Here is a 19,753-nt window from a genome sequence, read left to right on the forward strand (position 1 = left end):
CAGTAACAACAGACACCCCACAGCACAGCCAAGCTGAGACAGAGACCAGTTTAGAACACAATAATTGGATCAGAGTCAGTTAACACTCTGATCCCTCTCTAAATTTGACTAGCACCGGTACATTTTAAGTAACCAGGCGCTACATGTCATTAACAGGTATGACCAGAAATGTGTGGACCACCACAGAGAATACCAGGCACAAGTAAAGTAAGCTAATATAAATTATTTAAAAGATAAGGGAATAACACAAAAGTAAATGCACCTCCAATATTGCAAACTGTGTAAACAAATCCGAGAACCAAACAACAGTGACTCACAATAAGTGTGGAATGCAAAGCGTAATCGTAAAAACAAACCAGGGTTATACATGGGAGATCAAGCAGATAGAGCTGGGAGCAGGGAGAGGGTAACTGGAGATGGAGAGAGCAGGCAGGAAGGGATCAGGCTGCAGGGCAGGAGTCCAGGAACAGATGCAGGATCACAGGCCAGGGACACATGGAGATCAGAACACCAAGGCAACCAGAGCAGGACAGACAGGATTTAAATATATTTCCTGCGGGCGATGGGGCGTGACCAGATGTGTGTGTGCGGAGTGTGGAGCGGGTCAGCATGTGAGATGAGGCGGTGAGGTGAGAGCTGCTCCCTCCATGGTTCACTACCCTCTATGTGAGCGCCCTCCGCAAAGATCCCCTGTAACCCTCCTGTAGTATCTTTCACTACTCGGCGTACCTCTTTGCCGAATCCCCCACAGATGTGACGCCTGCCGGCCGGTTTGTCGAGCGCTCTTATCGGCTGAATCTGGGTGCAGCGAGTGGGAGAGTCCCCTGGAGTGTCCCCCGAAGTGTGAACCACAAGCTTTGACTTACCTATTGGAGCACTGGAGGACTCGTTGCGGTGGGCTCACCCGTAGCCTGTGACCTGGGCTCCGAGACCAGCTGCGGGTTCCGGGATTGGTCGGCGGTGTCAGCTGACCAGACCACGTGTGCAGCACAGCGGACCTCAGCGTCCCTCAGCCGGAGGTCAGACGAGGTGGAGGAAAAGGCTGCGGAGCGTCCCAGAGGGCCCCCCCTCGCTCCCCTAAAGCATACTCGGCACTGGATAAGCACTGCACGGAGGGGAAGGGAGAAAGGACAGAGGTAAAAGTTTATTACCCAAGTTTATCATCCAAGTATCAAGTACCTTTTTGTGTGGAGGGACACTTTGAATCCCCTATGAACATTGTCTAACGATTTTACTGTGCTACTGAGGGACTGAGGCTACTGACTGTGCTACTGAGGGAACTCCTTATAAAGCTTGTTGGGCTTAGTGCAAAGGTACCCCATTTGCCCACCTATCTGGACTGTTTAAATCCCTTATGTCTCCCCCTATGTGCTTTTAAAGGGGGTGAAACAGGGAGAGAGGAAGAAGGTAAACCTGGTGGCTTTTTTTTTTCCTCTTTCCTATCTTTTAACATCTAAAGACTTTGCTTTATAATCACAATTACCTGGTGCTCAGTGCCCTGAATGAGGGATCCCTGCCCTTACTACGCCCTTACTACGCTTATAATACTGACTATTGTTGGCTTACGCAATTGTTCATGGTCCATTTACCCTGCTTAATTGGCTCTCTCTATTTACTGCACTCAGCATTCAAAAAGATAACCGTAGAACTGCAGCCACTTTGTACTCTACACCTCTGACGGGGTTCCCCGCCCCTTTACGCTGGTGTCGTTGTCTGCCCTTTTTTTTTGCCCCTGCCCTCCTACGTTTTGTTGGTCGGACAAATATAATCAGAGGGCAGGAAACACAGTCACAGAATGGCGGTGGTAGCAGGAAAGAGAGGGCAGCACAACACTGAGAGCGGGGGGTCTCAGGCAACAAGGGCCAAGGAGAAGGCGTCACAGGCAGCGGCAGCAGCCAAAATGGAGCAGCATCCGCATACCTCCGCAGGTTCCCCTGGAAAAGAGGTTCAGAGCCAACAAACGCAGGCCAAACCCACGGGACCATAACAACTGACAGGAAGAGTCAGGGTCATGGGGTGCCGACCCCAAAGCTAACTAATAAAAAAGACACTAGCGGGGAGCCCCGGGGGGGGGGGTGCAGGTGACTGCAGCTTCTGCTGGAACTACCATAGTAGCACAAATAGCACACGGGCCACTGTGTGAAGAGGAGCCATCTTTAAAAGAAATGCTCTCTGCCATAAACGTCTGTAAGGGGTCCTTGGGCAACTTATCGGCCCAGATGAAAGAAATAAAGGATGAGCTAAGATCAATGGGGCAAGAACTGCAGAGAACGGTGCAAAGAGTAACGGTGGTAGAGGAGAGAGTGAGCCAGGTGGAAGATGAAGTACACCCCCTAAAACAGCAGATGCAAGCAATGAGAGAGCAAATTGATCAGCAGGCATCAAAGCTTGATGACATTGAGAATAGACTGCGCAGGAAAAACATACGGGTGGTAGGCCTCCCGGAACAGAGCGAGGGTACCCACCCAATACGCTTCCTTGAGCAATGGTTCAGAGAGACTTTTGGGGAAAGTGCTTTTTCATCCCTTTTTGGGATAGAGAGGGCTCATAGAGTTCCGTTCAGAGCCTTAAAAGATGGTCACCCCCGACCTTTACTCTTGAAATTGCTTAATTACAATGACAAAGTGACACTATTACAGAAGGCAAGAGAGAAAGGCGAAATTTACTATAAATTTACTATAATATCTCCCTGTACCCAGACTTCTCGCCTGAACTAAGCAAACGAAGAGCGGAGTTTACATCAGTTAAACGCAATCTCCTGAAAAGCAACATTACTTATGCACTACTGTACCCAGCGCACTTGCGGATAATGACACCAAATGGACCACAATTATTTGACTCACCAAGAAAAGTAGCACAATGGCTTGAAGAATACAAATCACATATAGAACACAAGGACTGATAAAAGTGCAAAATTGTAACGAAGAATAAAGAAAAGAGGGGACACAGAGTAGAGTGGGGGGGAGGCGGGAAAGGACAAATACTTTAAAATGAGTGAAATACACGAAGGGATGGAAAGAGTAATTTTTTGTTACTTGAATTTTGGTATTGTTTAAAATCAGGGCACCACATTTCTTTTGTAATATGCACAGCAGAGAGGGATGGGGACATGGGGGGGGGAGCTCACACGGGAGTACAGATGGGTAGAGATGTGAAAGGGGGTGTGATAGTGGGAAGGCAGGTAGGGGTCATAAGTATAGCTCCGGGGGTAAGCCTAGAATGGCAAGGGAAAAGGGGGGAGGGCAAGGTGGGGAGGAAGGGAGGGGGGGTTGGTTAAGGGGCAGGAGGCAGGGAATGACACAAACATACAAAAATTTGATTAACACACTTAATAATGTACTAAATAATGCACTTAAGGAACAAGGAAGAGGGAAGGGGAAATTTAAGAAAGTCGAGAGATGCACACATGTTTGGAAAAGTGCACTTAAACTAGGTAAATTTTGGATATGTTTCTCCTCTTTTTCTTTTTTTTTTCACACTGGGGAGGGGAGGGTAGGGGCCAGTTAGAAGAGAAAGCCAGGGGGGGCAAAACGTCCTCCTGGCTCCTCTTCCCTGGCTTCCCCCTCCCTCCACAGGAATTGTGGAAACGCTATTGGCTTGCCCAGCAGGAAGCAGCCCTTTGGGGCTTTCCTGTTGCCCCAATTGGAGGGGGCTTTTTCCCCTCCAAACTTATTAAGTGGCGCTGTCTTGGTTATATACTTTTTGCCTACGGATGATGTGGGGGCATATTGTGCCTATGTTTATGAGTTGGCTCTGGGGCTATGAGGCCGAAAATACTTAAAATTGGCTCCTGGAATGTTCGGGGGATGGGCGATCCGGTTAAAAGAGCTGCAATTTTCTCCATGCTTGATGGGCATGGAGCGGAACTAATTTGCCTGCAAGAGACCCACCTAACAAGTGAAACAAAACTAAAATTAACAAACAGAAAATATCAATATCAGTACCATTCAGTTCACTCCTCGTATTCAAGGGGGGGTGAGTATAATGGTTAAAAAGGGGGTGTCTTTTGCATGCAAGGAGCCCAAGATAGACGAATCGGGCCGGTATATATTTCTTCATTGTCTAATAGAGAACGCACCATACGTATTGGCTAACATCTACATCCCCCCACCCTTCAAAATGGAGGTCCTGTATAAACTAATGGAATTTGTAACAAATAAGGATAATACTCCCGTAATAGCAGTAGGGGACTTCAATGTCACACTGAATAGAATAAGGGATAGGTTCCCACCAGGGGGGCGGGGAGATAGTAGGGGGGAGGGATACTTTAACCAATTTCTTGAGGAAGTCGGGTGGTGCGACATGTGGAGAACAAGATACCCAGAAGTACGACAATATTCCTGCTTTTCAAGGTCATACTCTACCCTGTCCAGGATAGACATGGCCCTAGGTAATGGGGCGAGTGTACAGCTGGTGGACGAAATAGCCTACTACCCAAGAGGGGTGTCGGACCACTCTCCACTGGTGCTGTCTCTGATTATAGGGAGGAAACGCCCTGTAAATAACTGCAAAATAGGCCCATTTTGGTTGGAACTTATGGGAGATTCAGAGGAGGTAGCTATGAAGTTGAGAGAATTTATGGACTTCAACTCGGGGACAGCACCGGTGGAGGTGGTATGGGACGCAATGAAGGCCTTTCTTAGAGGGCTACTGATTCAACAGATGGCCAAGATAAAGAAAAACTTGAGGGACCGGGAAGTTAAAATCAGGAAAGAAGTTTTGGAAGCAGAAAAACAGTTTGTAGAGGACCCCTCCTTGACCAAACAAAAAAGTTGGCTCGAGAAACAGCAGGAGTACAAGATGGCAATAAACAGAAGGGTGGAGAACAAGCGTTTATTTCAGAGTCAGAGTACATTTGCGGAAGGGGAAAGTGTAGGTCATACACTGGCATTATTAGCTAGAACAAACTTGGCACCTTCTAATGTGCCTGTAATTAGGACAGTTGGGGGCGAGATATCCTCGCAGACATCCGTGATATTAGATACATTTGAGGTATTCTATCAGGAATTATATAAAACAAAAAGAAGGGACGAGATAACAGGTATAAACGAGTTCCTAAGAGAAATGGAAATGCCAGTGCTACAAGAAGAAGACAGAAAGACCATAGAAACCCCAATAACCCTGGAGGAGCTACAACAGGCCCTGGGAGAAATGACTAATCAGAAGTCCCCTGGACCAGACGGTTTACCGGCAGAAATTTATAAAAAGTATAGTAAGGTATTGCTCCCAGAACTCCTTAAGGTGCTAAATGGGGCTCTAGAAAGGGGTAGGCTGCCGGCGTCAATGTCAGAAGCTACTATAATAGTGCTGCAGAAGGAAGGGAAAGACGTATTGGACACAGCCTCTTATAGACCAATATCCTTATTGTGTTCAGACTTCAAGTTACTGGCTAGGGTTTTGGCAGCCAGGATAAATAAATATATACAGCAACTCATCCACCCAGACCAATCCGGTTTTATACCGAATAGATCAACCAGTGTCAACATTAGAAGACTATACTTGAACTTACAAACGCCAACTGTGAATGCGGGGGATGAAGCCATTCTGAATTTGGACGCCACCAAGGCATTTGACAGCCTTGAGTGGGATTACCTTTGGTATGTCCTGGAAAAATTTGGATTTGGCCCCACCTTCACTGGCTGGATAAGAACGTTGTATAATGCCCCAAGCGCAAAAATTAAAATTAATAATGAATACTCGCGATCGTTCAAGCTAGAAAGGGGAGCAAGACAGGGGTGCCCCCTGTCGCCTCTCCTTTTTGCTCTGGCAATTGAGCCATTGGCCATCGCGATTAGAAGAAATAAGGATATAAAGGGCTTCCAAAGAAGCGCAGGAGAGGATAAAAATGCACTTTACGCTGATGACATCCTGCTCTTCCTGGGGGACTGTACAAAGTCCCTAAAATCGGCATTAGAAATAGTGGAGGCATTTGGGTTAATATCGGGCCTAGTGATCAATTGGGAAAAGTCTGCACTCTTGCCAATAAATCCAGCAGGTAACAGGACAGGTGGAGTAATCCCCCAATTGAAAATAGTGGAAAAAAATTTAATACTTAGGCGTAGTTGTAACACGGGACCCAGAACAATATATTAACAACAACTTAGAGCCCCTCTTGAAAAAATTCAAACGGAAAGCGGATATTTGGGGAAGACTCCCTCTATCGATAGCGGGAAGAAGTAATCTTATAAAAATTATTTGGATGCCACAACTACTGTACGTACTCCATAACTCACCTGTGTGGATAGGAAAGGCCTGGTTTAAAAAAATTTAGACCCTTTTCAGGGAATTAGTCTGGAAGAGGGGGACAGCTAGGATCAGTCTTCAGATGTTACAGGCTCCAACAAAAAAGGCAGGGCTGGTGTCCCCCACCCCCACAGCTACTTCCTAGCGGCTCAATTACAGCATCTGGGGGGGTGTGGCACGGAAGGAGGAGGAAGTGCTAGCGGGAAGATGATGCTAACAGGGTCCATGATAGAAACGCTAGAGGCTGACTCTTTTCCAGTCATGAATCCTACACTGAGATTGATCAAAAAAACCTGGCAGGCAAGCAAGGTAGCGCTGGGGTATAAGGGGTTAACAGAGTATTCCCCACTCTGGGATAATAAAAATTTGCAGGAGATTGTAAAGATGGGAAAATTGAAAGAGTGGGAAAGGCTGGGAATAACTAGAGTAGATCAACTTTATTCAGATGAGACATTGAAATCATTCGCAGTATTAATAGAAGAATATGCCTTACCAAACTCCCTATTCTATACCTATCTGCAGGTAAGACATGCCCTCCAGGCGCAATCTAAGATGTGCCTGGTAAGAGGACAAAAAATCCCCCAGCTTCAACGCCTAATTAAAGCTGAGAGCTCCAAGGGAATTATTTCAGATCTATATACAAAGATCAGTGAGGGGTTTCTAGGGGGAGAAAGACTGGAAAAAAACAAACAGAGCTGGGAGGCGGATGTAGGCCAAATTACAACTGTACAATGGGAACAGATTCTCGCGGCAGGGAACTTGGTGTCACTCGCCCCGTCGCAAAAAGTCTCCCATTTATTTTTATTTTATAGAGTCTACTATACGCCAAAGAGGTTATATAAGTTTGGCAAGAAAGCAGATGATAAATGCCCCAGATGCCAAATCACAGGCGACCTAATACATATGATGTGGAGGTGCCCAAAACTACACATGTATTGGGGTAAAGTAATAGAGATCATAAACACCACATTTGGGATGGATTTGGAGCTGGAGGCATTGGTCTGTCTGCTGGGATGTGTAGATGAGAGATTTGAGCCAAGAGGCAGTAAGGTAGCAGCTATAAGGTGCTTGTTCCAAGCTAGAAAACTGATCGCACAAAAGTGGCAGTCAGAGAATGCGCCTACATCAGCAGAATGGGAAAATGTGATAAACGCCACAGTATGGAAAGAAAAAGTAACCCTAACTAGACAAGGTAACTTTAATAAATTTAAAACATTGTGGGAGCCCTGGTTGAGAAGAATGGGTTGCCCACCATAAGCAGAGAAGGGGAATAAAGGGGGGCCAGTGGGGCAAGCCACGAGCGAAACGGAGAGGTAACAGGGAGTGGGACAGGAATTCCTCAGTGTTAAAAATGTAATCTAAGGGAAAATTGCTAACAGTAAAATGCAGTTTAAAGGTTTAGGTGCGTATTTGGGATATAAACTAGAAGGGGGGAGGGAAGGGTTATGGGTAAAAGGAGAAATATTAGTAGCAATAAAGAAGCGTATTATGTAAGGATATATGTTATGCAAAATGTTTTTATGTCTTTTTTGTACGAAACACAATGAATAAAGAATATTTGAATTTAAAAAATATATATATTTCCTGCAACGAGCATCAGGTGATGACTAATGAGCTTCTGGCTGCTGGGAGACACACGTTGGTGGACACTGGAACTGCCACCCATGGATCTGGGAGCCACAGTGCCACCAGCAGGTGAGTCCTTTCCTGACACAGCAGCTATCAAGCCCCTGATGTCCCTGATTAAGTGATATTGGGATCTCGAATCTCTGCAAGACTGTCTAGGCTGCCTAGATTTGTGGGTGTTGATTTTATCTTGAAGTTATTTTTTGATATAGGTTTCATTGGCACAATTAACACCCAAGGACTAACTTTAATGGATTTTACAACCTAACTCAGGTATGATTACCTCATGGGGCACATAGAGAACTTAATGCTAAATTCATATGACAGCAGGCATTAGCGAAAGCTTTTTCACAGTGTCCCCACCAGGCATGTCAAGCCTGGCCCACACGTGTGTTTCCCACACCGTGTTCAAAATACACTGCTTTTGTGATATGCTGGCGATGCCAATACATTGTAAATGACACCCCAAATGCAGATTGCAAACACAGTGCGTTTGTGGGCACCAGATTGCATAGTACCGCCATGCAGCACATCTTTCAGGAGTAGTGCATGCACTACTTTTTGTGCGATTTAGTATGATTTCAGCCCATTCAAATGAATGAGCTGAAAATTGTACTGCAGGGGAATACACAGGGAGCACACAAGAATGTGCACTGCTTTTCTGATAGTTTCCTTCTGAACAAACACAAATAAGCCTTGGTTCACATTGACTGCGGGAATGAAATTCTGCGAGTTCAGCTGAACTCGCACAATTTCATTCCCACATATCAGTCCTGACTTTGGGGGCAATTTCAGAGACATCTGTGCGGGTTTCTGCACAGATGTCAATGGAAATTACTCCCCGAAATTGCCAAAAGTAGTACAGAAACTACTTTTGGGAATCGGTGCAGCACTGAAAATGCGGGGTCACACCAATTGCCACTGATTTGGCATGCAATTTGACATGTCAAATTGCATGCCAATTCGCATCAATGTGAACCAGGGCTCAAGAAAAATAAAATAACAGTGCTAGTATAGCATGCAATTTCTTGGTAAAACAGTCACATCATGAAAACTAGTTGCGTAAAATAACTTGAATGATAGAGAATTTACCTGCTATCTAGGTCCTCAATATCCTTTATGAAGGTTCCTCCTTGGTGTTTACATAGGTTCTTACAAGCTCGTAACTCATCCTCATTTTTAAAAATAAGGAAATTTGTACCGTTTTCCTTATTCCTCAAGAAATTGATCCCTTCTTTTAAACTTTCTACATCTGAGGCTGTGATATGTAGCAGAGTGTTTGCTGTTTGTTCCATGCTAGAAAAAATATCAGTTATAGATTAGATACAGTGCATTATTTTTTGTATTAAAACTTATAGTTAAAATAGATGCTCTCATGTTGTATGATGTAACAAGAATGGTATGAAAAGCCATAGAATTATTGTGACCTGCTGTACCATACCAAAGCATACTAACTTCCCAAGAAAATGATACAAGATACACGCTGCTATCAGTTACATGAGCTAAAGCTCTGCATTGTAAATCCAATCATCTGAACCTGGCCACACGCTCAATCAAGGTTGCCACCTGTCCAGGATTCAATTCAGTGGCAGCCCGTCCATAGGGGGCGCTCAGGCGCCGCCCCCCAAGCTGTAAAAAAGAAAAAAAAATGTCACTTTAAGAGTGACCAGGAGTAAATGGACATGTGGCGGTCTATGGGAAGCTTCCCAGCCTGCAATCAGCTGAATGCAGGCTGGGAAGCTGATTTCCTCGTGTTTTGGGCATGTGCAGGGCGTAAGCTGTGTGCCCGCACACACTCCCACTGTCCTTTGATTTGCTAGCATGCACTAGTGTTGTCATGGGATTGGCGCGGCGGGGACAGTGGGCAGTGCCATTACCATTACACCACTTCCGGTATTCTGGTGGTATCTGGAGCGTGTGTGGGGGCGTCATAGAGGAGCGGCGCTAACCATTGAAGGTAAGTGTGGAACAGATAGGCTCCATCCCCCACGCCAGCACCCGCGCATCCAATTGCCTGCCAGCCCCGCCACCACCAGCGCCAGCAGCACCGCCACCGACCCCCGCCGCAGCTGAATACTTCAGCCACCGAGTCCGCGCTAGTACTGCCACCCAGCCCCGCCACCACCAGCGCCTGCAGCGGTCCCCCCCCCCCCGCAGTTCACTCTGAGTCCCGCCGTTCACTCCGAGTCCCACTTCAGCCACCGAGTCCACGCTAGTACTGCCAGCCAGCCCCGCCACCACCAGCGCCAGCAGCGGTGTCCCCCCCCCCGCAGTTCACTCCGAGTCCCGCCGTTCACTCCGAGTCCCACTTCAGCCACCGAGTCCGTGCTAGTACTGCCAGCCAGCCCCGCCACCACCAGTGCCAGGAGCGGTCCGAGTCCCGCCGTTCACTCCGAGTCCTGCTGCAGCCTGACTCTCTCTCTCTCCCACCAGCAGCAGCATTCTGGGCCCTGAGTGTCAAGTGCTGCTAGTAGGGGGGGGGGCACTGACACTGATCCCATCCTCCCCCCGGCACTGACACTGATCCCACCATCCCCTCAGGCACTGACACTGATCCCACCATCCCCCCCAGGCACTGACACTGATCCCATCCTCCCCCCAGCACTGACACTGATCCCATCCTCCCCCGCCACTGACACTAATCCCACCATCCCCCCGGCACTAACACTGATCCCATCCTCTGGTAATCTTGTGCAGTATGTCCGCAGTCTCTGGTAATCTTGTGCAGTATGTCCGCAGTCTCTGGTAATCTTGTGCAGTATGTCCGCAGTCTCTGGTAATCTTGTGCAGTATGTCCGCAGTCTCTGGTAATCTTGTGCAGTATGTCTGCAGTCTCTGGTAATCTTGTGCAGTATGTCCGCAGTCTCTGGTAATCTTGTGCAGTATGTCCGCAGTATCTGGTAATCTTGTGCAGTATGTCCGCAGTCTCTGGTAATCTAATGCAGTATGTCCGCAGTCTCTGGTAATCTAATGCAGTATGTCCGCAGTCTCTGGTAATCTAATGCAGTATGTCAGCAGTGTCTGGTAATCTCGTGTAGTATGTCCACAGTCTCTGGTTATCTCGTGCAGTATGTCCGCAGTATCTGGTAATCTAATGCAGTATGTCTGCAGTATCTGGTAATCTAATGCAGTATGTCCGCAGTATCTGGTAATCTAATGCAGAATGTCCGCAGTCTCTGGTAATCTAATGCAGTATGTCCGCAGTATCTGGTGATCTAATGCAGTATGTCCGCAGTATCTGGTAATCTTGTGCAGTATGTCCACAGTATCTGGTAATCTTGTGCAGTATGTCCGCAGTCTCTGGTTACCTAATGCAGTATGTGCGCAGTCTCTGGTAATCTTGTGCAGTATGTCCACAGTCTCTGGTCATCTTGTGCAGTATGTCTGCAGTGTCTGGTAATCTAATGCAGTATGTCCGCAGTATCTGGTAATCTAATGCAGTATGTCTGCAGTGTCTGGTAACCTAATGCAGTATGTCCGCAGTATCTGGTAATCTAATGCAGTATGTCCGCAGTATCTGGTGATCTAATGCAGTATCTCTGCAGTATCTGGTAATCTAATGCAGTATGTCCGCAGTATCTGGTAATCTAATGCAGTATCTCCGCAGTATCTGGTAATCTAATGCAGTATGTCCGCAGTATCTGGTAATCTAATGCAGTATGTCCGCAGTATCTGGTAATCTAATGCAGTATCTCCGCAGTCTCTGGTAATCTAATGCAGTATGTCCGCAGTATCTGGTAACCTAATGCAGTATGTCCGCAGTATCTGGTGATCTAATGCAGTATGTCCGCAGTATCTGATAATCTTGTGCAATATGTCCGCAGTATCTGGTAATCTTGTGCAATATGTCCGCAGTATCTGGTAATCTTGTGCAGTATGTCCGCAGTCTCTGGTAATCTTGTGCAGTATGTCCGCAGTATCGGTTATCTTGTGCAGTATGTCCGCAGTCTCTGGTAATCTAATGCAGTATGTCCACAGTCTCTGGTCATCTTGTGCAGTATGTCCGCAGTCTGGTAATCTTGTGCAGTATGTCAGCAGTATCTGGTGATCTAATGCAGTATCTCTGCAGTATCTGGTAATCTAATGCAGTATGTCCGCAGTATCTGGTAATCTAATGCAGTATCTCCGCAGTATCTGGTAATCTAATGCAGTATGTCCGCAGTATCTGGTAATCTAATGCAGTATGTCCGCAGTCTCTGGTAATCTAATGCAGTATGTCCACAGTCTCTGGTCATCTTGTGCAGTATGTCCGCAGTCTGGTAATCTTGTGCAGTATGTCAGCAGTATCTGGTGATCTAATGCAGTATCTCTGCAGTATCTGGTAATCTAATGCAGTATGTCCGCAGTATCTGGTAATCTAATGCAGTATGTCCGCAGTATCTGGTAACCTAATGCAGTATGTCCGCAGTATCTGGTAATCGAATGCAGTATCTCCGCAGTCTCTGGTAATCTAATGCAGTATGTCCGCAGTATCTGGTAACCTAATGCAGTATGTCCGCAGTATCTGGTGATCTAATGCAGTATGTCCGCAGTATCTGATAATCTTGTGCAATATGTCCGCAGTATCTGGTAATCTTGTGCAGTATGTCCGCAGTATCTGGTAATCTTGTGCAGTATGTCCGCAGTATCTGGTAATCTTGTGCAATATGTCCGCAGTATCTGGTAATCTTGTGCAGTATGTCCGCAGTCTCTGGTAATCTTGTGCAGTATGTCCGCAGTATCGGTTATCTTGTGCAGTATGTCCGCAGTCTCTGGTAATCTTGTGCAGTATGTCCGCAGTCTGGTAATCTTGTGCAGTATGTCAGCAGTATCTGGTGATCTAATGCAGTATGTCCGCAGTATCTGGTAATCTAATGCAGTATGTCCGCAGTATCTGGTAACCTAATGCAGTATGTCCGCAGTATCTGGTAATCTAATGCAGTATGTCCGCAGTATCTGGTAATCTAATGCAGTATGTCCGCAGTCTCTGGTAATCTAATGCAGTATGTCCGCAGTCTCTGGTAATCTAATGCAGTATGTCTGCAGTATCTGGTGATCTAATGCAGTATGTCCGCAGTCTCTGGTAATCTTGTGCAGTATGTCCGCAGTCTCTGGTAATCTTGTGCAGTATGTCCGCAGTATCTGGTAATCTAATGCAGTATGTCCACAGTCTCTGGTCATCTCGTGCAGTATGTCCGCAGTCTCTGGTCATCTCATGCAGTATGTCCGCAGTCTCTGGTCATCTCGTGCAGTATGTCCGCAGTCTCTGGTCATCTCATGCAGTATGTCTGCAGTCTCTGGTTATCTCGTGCAGTATGTCCGCAGTCTCTGGTCATCTCATGCAGTATGTCCGCAGTCTCTGGTAATCTAATGCAGTATGTCCGCAGTCTCTGGTAATCTTGTGCAGTATGTCCGCAGTATCTGGTAATCTAATGCAGTATGTCCGCAGTCTCTGGTCTTCTCATGCAGTATGTCCGCAGTCTCTGGTAATCTTGTGCAGTATGTCCACAGTATCTAGTAATCTCGTGCAGTATGTCCGCAGTATCTGGTAATCTTGTGCAGTATGTCTGCAGTATCTGGTAATCTCCTGTCCATTTAGAGTCCTTCATTACTAACAGTGTAATTTTTTAGTTTGTTTGCGCCGATCTGTATATACCATGATTTGTGATGTTGGGGCTATATACTCTGTGCTGTGATGCTGAGCTGTATACTCCTGACACTGAGTGGAAGAAAGTGGAATACAGGGGACGGAGTGGGTGGATTATATAAGGGGTGTGGCTTATGAGAAGCGGGAGGGACCACACGTGGAGGGGCGAGGTCTTGCGCCCCCCCATCCTAAAACTTCACCAGCTGCCACTGCATCCAATCAGGTCAGGTTTTGAATCATGTGTCCTTGTTTCAGTCCTCCTGAAGCCCAGACACAATTGTCAGACAGAAATGTGGCTCAGAACAGGGCCCGGGGGGAACTATGCACACCACATTACTGTTTACAATCCTCTAGTCACTATGCTAAATAATAATAATTTTAACATCACAGCATTATACCAGAATTCAACCTTCTGGATATATAGCAATACAACATACAATGCATTAACAACACATTACATATCAAGGTGGCGCTACCTAAAAACATATATCTATATATATATATATATATATATATATATATATATATATATATATATATATATATTTTCTAATAAATAAACACTATATCTGAAAAAGTGAAGGTGAAGGTCATTAACAGGTAAGAAACAGTGTCAGGAACGAGTATGGAGATTGAGATGCTAAGAGGGCTACCCTTGCGGCTGAGTGCAGCGCGACCCTGAAGTTGGGAACAGGAAGCGCAGTGCCCACAGAAGCACGGTAGGCCAGGTGCTTGCTTGCAGTCTGATGAGCTCAGCCACTGAGGGATGGCTGAGGCAGGCAGAACTGAGCTTGTTGTATTTAAATGAACGGAGATACCAGAAGCCAGGCCGGGGGTCAAACACAGGTAGGTCAGTCCAGAGCATATACAGGGGCGAGCAAAGGTCATACACGAGAAGGGTCCAGGTACAAGCCAAGGGTCAAGCCGGGTGGTCAGGAAGCAGGCCAAGGGTCAAACACAGGAGATCAGCAAGCAAGGTTAAGACAAGCTGGGTCACAACGGATAAGCACAGATCAGGAGACAAGGTCAAGGTACACAGTTGACTGAAGAGATAATCCAGCAATGAGCAGCTCCAGCAGCAGGCTTAAATAGACCAGGAAGTTAGTCATGTGATCTGTTCAGGTTACAAGGAGGAAGTACCGCCCACCTTAGTCACCATGGCGGCCATGATTGTCTTGGGCGGAATTGCCAGTTCTTCTTCGGCCATTTCCCTGACAAATGATAGAGACAAGAGTCCGTGTTCAAAGAAAAGCAAAAGAGTTCTCAACGGCTTGAAATGCTCATCCTCTTCCACCAGAACCACCACTCGTGAAGATAATTTGGGGTCTAAATACACCCTTGTTGTAATTGCTCTTACCAAAAGGTACTGTATTTACAGTGTTGTATGACCTCAAAAATGCCTCTCCACTTCTCCAGTTTCAAAAGGGTACATAAATGCATCCAGCGACTGGTGCGCAAATATAGAGGTAAAAAAAAGCCACAATAGTGTGATACCATATAAACTTTTTATTTAAAACCTCTCCCCTTTAAAATTGCACTTACAATATATAAAAAATTCAAAGGCAATACATCACATCACGGTGGTGCAGCAGGAGCATATCAGGGCGATGTTTCTGTACCTCTGTAGTCCAGCCAAACCACCAAACAAACACATTTCCATGTATCGCGATCTGCGTAATGACGTCACCTAACAGCTTTTTTTTTTTAAAGTCTATGGCGTGTGAACACACCCAAAAAACTCCACCCGGTGCAGAAAAAATGTGCACACACATAAAGAGTGTTCACAAAAACGTGCAGACGGGTGCAACGTCAAGTGGTCCTCCTGTGAAGAGGGACCCAAACCCTGATCCCCTGGGGCGTTAGGCTCCAGACGGGGATTGAGGTATTGTGGTCCGAGCAACCGAAGCCGACACGGACCCAACTTCCTTGGAGGGACTGCCGAAACAGAACCCTCCCAGTACTAGGTGGGGCTCCCCCGAAGGGAGACCCCATGAGAGCAGGTGAACTAAGCCATGTCCATCCACTCCCAAAACGTTCAGGGCTGGCCCGAGGACCCGCACCCTACTAATCACACAGTGAACAAATAACGTGCACAAACAAAAAAAAGACAAAAACGTGACAAACATAGGCTAAATTAAATAAAGTGGGGGAAAGGGATAGTGGAGAGGAGAGTGAAAGAAGTGGTCATTGTGTTCCACAATGACCAGGCCCTCCGGCCAGGAATAAAAAATTCCTCCGATCCTAGCCAAAAGGCCCGGCCCAGGAGGCAGGTGCTAAAAAAAGTGTATTGCTGGTGCAGTGACCGTGGTATCTTTAAATCAAAGTGACCCTCACTCACAGTGATTCTCAGATACCCCTGGACTGCCACTTCAGTGGCACATTTTTTTTTTTAAAAGCCTGTGGCGTGCAAAACACAACCCAAAAACTCCACCCGGTGCAGGAAAAATGTGCACACACATAAAGAGGTGCAACAAAAAACTGTGACGGGTGCATCGTCAAGTGGTCCTCCGAAGAGGACCCAGCTCTGATCCCCCGGGGCGTTAGGCTCCTGGCAGGGAAAAGAGTAAACTGTGGTCCATACAGCCGAAGCCATATGGACCCATCTTGGTCCAAGCAGCCGAAGCCACATGGACCCAACATCCTCAGAGGGACTGCCGAAACAGAACCCTCCTCGGTGAGGCTCCCCTGAAGGGAGACCCCATGAGAGCAGGCGAACTTAGCCAGAAGGCCGGGTCCACCAACTCCCAAGACTTTCAGAGCGGGTCCGAGGACCTGCACCCTACTCATCACACATAAAGTGCAGTGCACCAAACAAAAAAGTGACAAAACAGACAAACACGGGGAAAATAAAAAAAGAAAGTGGGGAGAAGGAAGATGGGAGAGTGAGGAAAAGTGACCAATGTGCTATACATTGGCCGGCCCTCCGGCCAGGAACCAAAAATTCCACTGGTCCTAGCCAAAAGGCCGGGCCCTAGCGGCAGGTGTCAAAAAGGTGTGTGTGGAGATCAGTGACCTGAAGGTGCCACACGGTGAGTGCCCCTCAAACACTCGTGCAATGTATGGCACCCCTGGACTGCCACTCCAGGGGCACAATCTCCACTGGCTTTTCAACGGTCCCTAGCCCCCGGTCCGGACCGGCAGCACCCTTCCCAGCCAGGAAGGTGGGAGAAGAGGTCGGGGAGAGCCTACTGATGCAGACTCCACCCACAACCCCTAACTCTCCCACCTAATCACATTCTGGAAGTACTACCCGCTCCATCCCGGTTAAAGGAGAAGCAAGGGTTCCCTCCAGAACAACTGACTGGGGCAGATACCACCAAATCCAGGCCAACGGCCAGGGACCCGGCCTCTTGGCTTCGACCTCATGCCTCTCTGTCCACATCAGAAGGCTTTCACCTCCACACCAACAGGCTTAGCGTCCGCCGACTGCCATCCCTTTCCCCCTGCCACAGGGTACCGGGGACAGTCAGCTTAGCACCACCTATTGGCAACTGATAAGAACAGATACTACACTTGATCTTAGCCAAAAGGCCGAGAAGCGAAGGGGTCTCGATGGGCGCTCGGTATGCCCCTAGTGTGGCAAATTTAGTTCTAATGAAATGGGAAGAAGAAACCATATATAAAGATAACAACATATCACTATTGTATTATAAAAGATACATAGACGATATTATATTGTTATGGGAAGGGTCAATTACATCACTTAATGGTTTTTTGCTTGATATGAATGACAATTCTTATGGTCTTAGATTTACAGCAGAGTCAAGCCTTACGAATGTCAACTACCTTGATCTTACATTAGTGAAAAAGGGAAATTTTATTAGCACAAAAACGTACCGTATTTATCGCGGTATAACGCGCTCTGGCGTATACCGCGCACCCCCAAAGTGGCCCCCAATCCTGTGGGAAAAAAAGATTTTTTGTTGTTTTGTACTTACAGTTTTGATGTCTTGCACGGCGTCCATCTACGGCCTCGTCGGGTCCGGCGTCCTTCTGCGGCCTCGTCGGGTGTCCTCTTCGGCGGGTCCGGCGTCCGTCTTCGGCGGGTCGGGCGTCCATCTTCGGCGGGTCGGGCGTCCATCTTCGGCGGGTCGGGCATCCATCTTCGGCGGGTCCGGTGTCCATCTTTGGCGGGTCCGGTGTCCATCTTTGGCGGGTCCGGTGTCCATCTTCGGCGGGTCCGGTGTCCATCTTCGGCGGGTCCGGCGTCCTTCGGCGGCGTCCTCCCGCTCGTTTCCCGCCACGACTTTGAATACTGCGCCCGCATATAGCGAGCGCAGTACACTCGTGAATCTTCGGGCAGGCTCGGGCGCCTCTCGCACTGACGTCCTGTACGCTCAGGACGTCAGGACGTCGGTACGAGAGGCGCCGAGACTGGCCGAAGATTCACGAGTGTACTGCGCTCGCTATATGCGGGCGCAGTATTCAAACTCATGGCGGGAAAGCGGGTATCGGCGTATATCGCGCACCCACGATTTTGCCCTGATTTTCAGGGCAAAATAGTGCGCGGTATACGCCGATAAATACGGTACTTTAAAACTACCGACCAAAATGGTTATGTCCCAGTATCTAGCTGCCACCATCCTCAGTGGCTGAGAGCCATCCCCAAGGGTCAGTTCATGCGTCTTCGGCGCAATTGCGATCAACTTTCAGATTTTGAAATCCAGGCAGAACAACTAAGTGAGAAGTTCTCCGAAAAGGGATATGATAAAAACCAATTATCAGTTGTCAAACACCTGGTATCTGAGATGGATAGACAATCTTTATTGATTTCTAAACCTAAGAAAGCTTATCAGAGTGATCTTCTATTTATATCAGGGTTCCATCGTGATTATAAAAATGTAGAAAAAGTTTTTAAGAAACATTGGCCCATTTTATTAAAGGACAACGATTTGGCCAAAATTTTACCTGCCAACCCTAGATTTATTTATAGGAGAGCTCCAGGTCTTCGTAACATTATATCTCCCAATGTTCCAGACCCCCCCAAAAAGCCTCTCACCTTCCTTGATAGTCCGGGTTTTTACTACTGCACGAGGTGCAGATCATGTAAAACTACAAACAGACAGGGTAAGAAGAAATTAAAATTCAAATCCAATGTAAGTCAACAAGAATTCATCATAAAACCTTTGATTACCTGTCACTCGAGATACGTGACGTACGTTCTCGAGTGTCCCTGTTCATTACAATATGTTGGTAGAACCACCAGGGAATTAAAAATCAGGATCAATGAACATGTTGCAAACATTATTAAGGGATTTCCGAATCATAGTGTGTCTCGTCATTTTGATGAATGCCATAGTAGAGATCCCAGTCTGCTTACCTTTTATGGTATTGAAAAGATTTCCACACATTGGAGGGGCACTAACCTTACCCAAGAAGTTTCCCAGAATGAGACCAAATGGCTGCATTGTTTACAAACGATGCAGCCGTTGGGTCTAAACATTGAATTAGACCTCAACTGCTTTCTCAGTAATGAATAACAATTATTTATCAGCATTGAGTTTCTATGTGTTTGTTGTTGTATTATGCGCAGTACCAGTACATATGATTTTAAACATATTATATATTTTTTAATACACCATGTATCAATGGGATTTTCACATATCGAGATAAAGTTTTATACTAATCTATTCCCTTTATGATACATATAGGAAAATATTCCTATTTTTATCTGTTATATTATCGCTACCGTTTACCACAGAGTATTTCAGCGTTATACAATTTTGTTTGTTTAATAAAGTTTTAATGTTTGAGCTTGAGACCGGAACTGAGGCTACGATTGGTCCCATTCCAACCACTTAGATTCGTCACAGGGCTATTTAGACCCATTCGATGCGTGACCAGTGACGCTTCCTGATGACGATTTCACATCGAAACGTACGTCGAGGCGCACACTGGTTACGCTGACGCACGCTACCTCCGGGTCCTGGTGGGAGAGCTGGAACGCACGCCACCTACAGAGACACACGCGGACCCGCTCTTTGCAACATTCGATGCAACTGATTACACGCGCAGTAGCCTCAGTGCCGGGACTTTGGCACTTTATCAAGTAAGAGGCCATTTGGCTGTCCTGTCATGTTTTATATTGCTTTTAATAAAGGATAATATACTATTGCGACCTTTCTTTTGCATTTTTCGATGGGATGTGAGATCTGCTACCTGCCTTATTGTTGATTGAGATGTCCTCACCTGCATATTCCATGGTTACAGTTGTGTAACAAAGCTGATTTGACCTCTTTTTAACTAAAGGGTCCACTC

General features: G+C 46.7%; 1 protein-coding gene and 1 pseudogene across 1 annotated transcript in view; both read right to left on the reverse strand.

The window, feature by feature from the left end:
* LOC120940782 (cytidine monophosphate-N-acetylneuraminic acid hydroxylase-like) overlaps positions 1 to 19,753 on the reverse strand; it is a 241,566-nt gene that overhangs the window by 208,611 nt on the left and 13,202 nt on the right. Inside the window, exon 2 of the mRNA XM_040353817.1 lies at positions 8,962 to 9,165. Within this exon, the coding sequence (XP_040209751.1) occupies positions 8,962 to 9,164 (203 nt within the window). The 5' untranslated portion in view covers position 9,165. The remainder of the gene's footprint in view (positions 1 to 8,961; positions 9,166 to 19,753) is intronic.
* Positions 16,908 to 17,038, reverse strand: LOC120942207 (annotated as a pseudogene).

The sequence above is a fragment of the Rana temporaria genome, chromosome 5, assembly GCF_905171775.1.
Source record: "Rana temporaria chromosome 5, aRanTem1.1, whole genome shotgun sequence".
NCBI classification, from domain to species: domain Eukaryota; kingdom Metazoa; phylum Chordata; class Amphibia; order Anura; family Ranidae; genus Rana; species Rana temporaria.